This window comes from Musca vetustissima, unplaced genomic scaffold, assembly GCF_032173495.1.
Source record: "Musca vetustissima isolate MV318-11 ecotype Yass unplaced genomic scaffold, APGP_CSIRO_Mvet_v1 utg2684, whole genome shotgun sequence".
Taxonomy (NCBI): Eukaryota; Metazoa; Arthropoda; class Insecta; order Diptera; family Muscidae; genus Musca; species Musca vetustissima.
In genome coordinates this window covers 84,173-91,878 of record NW_026883684.1, presented here as the reverse complement: position 1 = coordinate 91,878, position 7,706 = coordinate 84,173, and the positions used below count along the sequence as shown (strand labels likewise).

Genomic DNA, 7,706 nt, shown 5'->3' with positions numbered 1-7,706 from the left:
AGTTGAAACTTTTCATTAAAACTCTTTTCAGATGTTTTGTGTTGTTGTGAGGTTTTCATTTCTTTTTTCCAATTTTTGTGTTTCTGTTGAGTATGAAAGCCAAGAGTTTTAGAGAGATGTATGTTCGGTTTTTTGTCTGTGGCTAACATGGAAAAGGACTTTAAACCTAGAAAAAAGTCCAGTTTATTCATAGAAGCTTAGCAAACCATGGCATTATTACAAGGACAGAATCGGTACTCTTCCTTTTTTGGTATGAAAGCAGTTCGATAAGTGTATTGAACAGCTGCAACATGTGTGACAAGTGTGTCCTTGTATATATATAAGTGAAAAAAGTATTTGAATGAGATTGATATAAATGAAAGAATTCATACACAAATACATACGTACATATATACATACAATGAGAAAAAAATTAATATAATAAAAATACAGTAGTTGGGGAAAATAAGTTTTTTATTTTGGTTTTCAAAATCAATGTATTTATCCGCAAACAATTTCTGCTATCCGAGTTAAATAAAATCGAAGCTGGAGAACAATAATTAATATTACCTAAATTTAACTGAACTCGTCTGAAAATCCCAGGAATAAACAATTGTGTTCATCCTGCCAAAACTCGATTACTGCAAAATAATATTTTCTCACCACTGTCAACTATATTGAAACGCACCCACCTGTAAATCCAATGTACTTAAAGTTCTACAACCAAACACACACAATCTCCCCCAGTTTTGTTGTTATGCTATTTTTTTACCAAGATACAAATATCCAAAAAGCTTTTGTCAACTCATGCATGTTTACGTTTCAAAACTTAAAACTTAACCTGAAAATATCCAAATTAAAAAAACCGAAGAGAAGGATAACAGCTGAAATGGAAAAAGTTTAAATGAAGTGTTGAACACTCAGGTTAATACGTGTGTGTTCATAAAATTTAAATAAGGGGAAACAAAAACAACCCACATGTCATTTATGTCATGTGGAGTGAAAGTGTGTTTCCGTGCATAAATTGTGCAAACAGCACACATTTTTACCATAGGGACAGGAAACAGGAAGGATACATCATGAGGTGTTAATAATCATGCCAGGTATGCATATTTTCCTATTGCCATTTTTATGCGAATGAATATCCATCAACAAATTTAATTGACACATTTACGCAACAATACATTCAATTATCGGATTTGTTTTTCAGTTGTCACCGCCCGACAATGCATTGGCCCACCAAAAAATTACATTGCAACAGCGGCGGCGGCTGACAGCCGGATCGATATGCTAATATAAATGTTGATGACCATATCTATGTGTTCGTGTGCATGTGTTTCTTTATGCATATATATATATGTGTGTATATATGACTTTGTATTATAAATAAAGTAAATATAATTTAAATATTTGCCGAACATGCGAAATGTACAAAAATAAAATTGTTGCGAATTACATTACAACAAGGATAGCGTGGCGATGCTTCAGTTTGCTATTCATAAAATTGAAAAACACGTCAATTACTGGCAATTGATTAATGCGAGCGAAATTTATTATAAAAATTTGACAAAAATTTGTGTGTGTGTTTTTTTGGGAAACTTATTTAGATATTCAATCAATTATTTTCATTTGCAGAATGAATTAAATGAGCCATGCCATAGAAATTGCAACCGTTTGGTTATATGTTTATTTGAACTCCAATGTAAATAGTTATTTGTAGAGAAACACATATTCCGGATCACTTGGCGGATGGTTAAATGAATCACAATGCATTCCTTCCAAAGAATTGCTGTTTACGATAACAAAATCTATAGTAAATGAAATGACTACAGTTTGCCAATCCAGGATCTTGGAGTGGAAAATAAATATTTGTAGAAAACTTGTTTACAGGACATTACCATGATTTTTATTGTTACTTTGTTTTCAAAGCGTACAAAAAGAAACTCCTAGCAGGTATTTATGAATGTAGGCTAATGTTTTTAATAGCCCTCAGTATAAGTGTCTGAAAGATTTTATGGATTTCGAAGGCCCTTTCTGTAGTCGTGATTATACAAACTTTGGTGAAACTGAACGACTTTTTAACACTTTCAATATTCGAGATAGACCCATGGTTCCTTTCGAGAATATGCATAGAATAACTTTCGGAGTCGATTTATGCGATTTATTTATTATTGTGAACAAAGTACAGGTGGCATTTATGGTCCGATTTGTATGCAATTTTGCACAGGTCACTTATTTAGTCCAAGGACGGACCCTAATCGGCTCAGATTTAGATATAGCTCCCATATATAGTTTCGTCGATTTTATGTAAATTGAGCACCAAACTGCCAATATTTGCCAGAAATACGTACTGATAGATGCATGCGAAGTTTTGTTGAAATCGGTTGAGATTAAGTTATAGCTACATTATATATTTTTTCCGATTTAATGTAAATGGTGCATCAAAAGCCATATATCATTCAATTTGCACGAAATTTGGGATAGAGTACTGAATTAATACAGAAAACTCCTATGTTTGTCCGATTGACACGAAATTTTGTACAACGTATCAAATTGAGACTAGAATGAAGTTATTGCGTTTTTTTTTGAAATAAAGATAAAAATAATATATTTAACTTCGTTCCTTCGAAAAGGCGACATCTTTTAGGATACATTGTCGAATATACCCAAAGTGGTGAAGGGTGTCATATAGTCGGCTCAGACCGACTTTACTACTTTCCTTACTGGTTTTGCGTATATTGGGTATGATCAGCCTTTCTTCGCCGGTTTATTTCCGAATATGTTGATTTTTCAATTTAGTATTTATTTTATTTAAAGAAAGTTCAGTAAAACGAATGTACTACTTGGAAATTGTAAATTTATTGCTAAACTTTTAGATTCAATTTAACCGGAACAATTGTTGGTTTTGACATTAACGTTGAACTCTTCAATTTGTTATTATTTAAAATAACACATTTCATTGTTATTGAAAATTTGATCTAACAAACATATGCACTTGTTACAATACCCGGTACAGTGTGGTATATAATAACAAAACGTTCAAATTATTTCACATTATTTGAACGACGTATTCCACACAATGACCATTATTAGTTATGTTATTATAACTATGGAAATCTTTAATTCTAACGCTGAGTAATAATTTGTTGGCAAAACTTTCTAGTCAAATTAAAAAACAATGTCACGTGACACAGTGAAACTTAAGTGCGAATTTATTCGTTAATCAAGTCAACACGAACATTCCCAAAAATACTCATTTTTATAATTATTATTAACAATTTTAATTTATTTGTTTTAATAAAATAGTATATTTTTTCTTATCTATTTTATTTTCTAATTTTGTTCCACTGTGCCATATCTCGTTTTGTTATCACACAAATTCACTTACCATGTTTTTGTATGCGATCAGATAATCTTAAACCCTTGCCATTTCGATTGTTTAATAAACAGAAAATGCTTTCATTATTGTTATTATATTTTTAGTCACTAAATTTGGTTTGAGGCGTATGGACATAACACATATTTATTGAATTTAATTAAAAAAAATAATAAATAAAAACAAAAAATGGAAGTTAATATTGCAATGCGGACCAAAATTAAGTTAGGTGGAAGGTATGAAGCGAATTTTTATTTTTCATTTAAATCTAATGGAAAATATAAATCCTTTTTTACAGATTTATTACAAACAAAATCCGTCAATTTCAATCGGATACACGAGAAACATGTAACGCCAGCACGACCTATGGACCCATCAAAGGCCTCAAACGTTTAAATGTTTACAAAGAACATGGCTATTACTTTAGTTTTGAAGGCATTCCATATGCCAAACCGCCGCTAAATGAATTGAGATTTTGTGCTCCACAACCACCCGAACCATGGCACGATGTGCTCGATTGCACAAAATGTAAATCGAAACCTGTGCAATATAATTTCATAGCCAAGTGGGTTGAGGGTTCGGAGGATTGTTTGTATGTAAATGTCTATTGTAAAAAGGTAAAAACTCTATTAACGATTTCGTTTTTAAGAATTTTAATTTAATACGTTTTTGTTTACAGCTGCAAAGTGATAAGCCACTACCGGTTATGGTTTGGATTTATGGTGGTGGCTATCAAGTTGGAGAAGCTTCAAGAGATGTGTACTCTCCTGATTATTTTATGCAGAAGGATGTCATTGTGGTCACCTTCAACTACAGATTAGGTGTCTTAGGTGAGTGTATTCAGGTTTATTCATCATCAACCACAGATTGTAATATTGAAAACTATTTCAGGGAATATTAAGTTACGTTTTCTAGTAGAAATGGCAGGTACTTTGTTTTTCGTATTTCGGGAGATAAAAATACGCTCTAGAATGTAGGTTTCAGTTAGGTTCAAGGACAATGCCTATCTTCTGTGATGATCAGATAATAATTATAGATTGAAATGAGACGAAAAATTTAATTGTTTGTGTTTTTTCGAGTCGATCTATAGGCTACAATTATACGTTGAACAACACAACCCACGGTGAAGGGAATCTGGACAAGTAATTAGAAGGCCTGTCCTGAATATTAGTGATATTCAGAAAATATGTCAGTGTAAGGAAGAGGTGGAGGTTGACCTATAATCGAGCAAGAGATTACAAATATCACGAAATATTGCCAAGGGTCGGAATAAGCCTCCGCAGAAAGTTAGAGTTCCGTGCCAGTTGTGTAGAGTATCGTATGGTCGGCCCGTCCGACAGCTACGCTCACTGTTTTTTATTTTAATTGTATTTATTATCTCCCTAATAGATATATAAAAATTTGCCTCAGTGAAATATCGATCTAAGAACACAAGTGAATTTGTGCCAACTTTAATTTGTATATGTTCACCTATTAGATAGCGTATATACAAAATGTTCATCAGTGAAATATCGATTTTAGAATACAAGCGAATTTGAGCCAACTTTAATTTGTATATATTCACCTATCTGTCTGTCATTTGGCATTTTGATATGTATCTTTTCACAGTCTAATATAAAATGTTTTATTTTCCAGGTTTCCTGTGTTTAGATGACCCAGATTTAAATGTACCCGGTAATGCTGGTTTAAAGGATCAAGTTATGGCCCTAAAATGGGTCAAACAAAATATCCACAATTTCAATGGTGATCCCAATAATATCACAGTTTTTGGTGAAAGTGCCGGTGGTGCGTCGACCCAATTTATGATGATGACACCCCAGACGAAGGGTCTCTTTCACAAAGCCATAATCCAATCCGGTTCCATATTATGTCCTTGGTCATTTACCGACCGTCATGATTGGGGTTACAAATTTGCCTGTTACATGGGATATAAGGGTGAGAATAATGATCGACAGGTTTACGAATATTTATCACAGACAAATGCAAAGATGTTGGCATTTAAAGATTTAGATATGATGACAAAAGAAGATATTTGGAATAATTTAATTGTTCTCATTCGTCCAGTTGTTGAGCCATATCGAACTGAAGAATGTGTGGTTGATAAGCCTCTAAAGGAATTCTTAGCCACCGGCTGGGGTAATGAAATACCGTTGATGATTGGGGGCAACTCATTTGAGGGTTTATTACATTTTGCCACTGTACACAAATATCCATTTTTAATTAACGATTTAACAGATTTCCAAAATTTAATACCAGATGATGTAAAATCATCATCGAATTTAAGCACAGAAACCAAAGAAAAGGCTTTAAAATTAAAGGAAGTATACTTTAGAGGAGCTCAACCTAATTTTGCTGAAAATTTCTTTCAGTATTTAAATCTTCTGGGTCACAGATCATTTTGGCATGGCATCTTGAGAACATTGCGCGGACGTAAGAAGTATGCCAGCAAGGTTCCAACCTATTGTTATTATTTTGATGTTGATTCAGAATCCTTTAATCAATTCCGTTATGCCACCTGTGGCCCCTCCATACGTGGCACAGCTCATGCCGATGATTTGTCTTATTTATTCTACGGAGCAATAACTGAGAAAATTAACACCAATAGCCGAGAATATAAAACCATTGAGCGTATGATTGGTATGTGGTATAATTTTGCATTGTCATCAAATCCAAATTGCAAGGAAATCGAATCAGCAAAATGGGAGGCGATAAGTGCTGAGGAAGAAACAATTAAATGTTTGGCTATTAGCGATGATGTTGAATTCAAGGAATTGCCTATTTATAATAAACTTATTGTTTGGGATCAATTTTATAAAGAGGGGGAATTAATTTAATTGAATTATAGTGTATTTAAGCTATTCACAATAGCTTATAGTATGAATAATGATTGTATATATATTTGAAATGTTGTATATATTTAAAGAAAAATAAAATAGTCTCTAGTTTGTACTGCATTTATTTTATATGTATATCATATATACAGATACAGTTATGTATATACAAATAGGGTATATTCCACAAAATTCCATTCATGTTTCTAAAAGTATTTCCATCCAACATTAACTGACCAGTGCTACTACGATCCAATGGAATTCACCATTGTCTGACATAGCATCACTCTGTGCTGAGCTTTTGTTAACGATTTCAATAACTAATTGTCTAGAAACGCCTGTTAGGGACATCATCATGGCTCTGAATGCATCATAAAAATAAATGGTGCTCGCATTCAATGTTTTATAAATTCATTTATATCAGTTTCTACAACGGTTATTGTTGCTGCTTATAAATGAATACGATATTTATGATTTGATTTTGTTACTTAATCTACTGAATGGATTTCTGCAGAGAGTAACAAAAACGCACAGAGAGTGGAACCTTAACATTAAATCACAAGATACTTTATACAATTGAGACTTTTTCATCATGACAGCTGTCATCATTGTTGTCATACAGCAATATAACCCAGACAAAAAAAGAAAACACCATCAACAACAACAAAATGGCGATATAAATAAAACACAACAACAACAACGAAAAGGCAATGACAACCACAACGACGACTGTGGCTGCGTCATACACAACACCACTACCACCACAGCAGCCACCAATGGCAAGCAAGCAGGCAACCAGCAACATGTAACAGTGACACATCTATGAATTACTACTCCATTGTGCCATTGCTCCAGTGTTCCAGAGTGCACTCACTGAGTGATGACATTGATGCTGGTGTTAGTGGTGGCAGCAACAGCAGCGAAGGAGTGAAATGTATTTCACCGCCAAAAGAACGAAAGAAATATGGCAACAAACAAAAACATTAAATGAAGATATAAATTAAATGAAAAGAAAAGTATGAAACGGAATGAAACGAAACGTCACAGCGCCTCTGAACTCACGACACTCGACTCAATTTCTGTGCAAAGCAATACGTCTGTGATGTGCACAATGGAATAATTTTTTCCAATGCATACCCATATTTATATCAAATGTATGTTCAATGTGTAATATTTAATGGTCTACAGATGTTTTTCATTCCACTCATATCATTTGGCGGAACACAGGACAAACAAGTATATCTAATTTTGCAAATCTGAAAACCTGTCCGATAAAGGATTGTCAAAGATCAAGATCAAGCTAAACACGAGACACTATAAAGGATCACACAAGGAACATTGAATAAAAGACATGTTGGTCCCAGTGATGTCTATCATTCGATTGTCTTCCTCTTTTTTCTTCAACAGACTACAAATAAATTCTATCACCATTCCATTGTGCAACATACCACTGTGGCATTTTGTGGCCTGTTTGTTTGCCTCAAGATGACTGGGAAACAGACGGTAAGATGGTCGTCTCA

General features: G+C 33.5%; 1 protein-coding gene across 1 annotated transcript; it reads left to right on the top strand.

The window, feature by feature from the left end:
- The first annotated feature begins 3,653 nt into the window (after positions 1 to 3,653).
- Positions 3,654 to 6,189, top strand: LOC133330657 (esterase B1-like). Its single transcript, XM_061539068.1, has 3 exons — positions 3,654 to 3,972; positions 4,035 to 4,185; positions 4,991 to 6,189. Exons 2-3 carry the CDS (start codon positions 4,062 to 4,064, stop codon positions 6,187 to 6,189), a joined length of 1,323 nt encoding a protein of 440 aa, XP_061395052.1. The 5' UTR covers positions 3,654 to 3,972; positions 4,035 to 4,061.
- Positions 6,190 to 7,706: the final 1,517 nt, after the last annotated feature.

What these genes read in the sequence shown, in the direction of transcription:
- LOC133330657 (XM_061539068.1), top strand. Translation starts at nt 4,062, where the DNA reads ATGGTTTGGATTTATGGTGGTGGCTATCAAGTTGGAGAAGCTTCAAGA. An exon ending in CTACAGATTAGGTGTCTTAG is followed by an intron (nt 4,186 to 4,990) that starts GTGAGTGTATTC and finishes TTTATTTTCCAG; the next exon opens with GTTTCCTGTGTTTAGATGAC.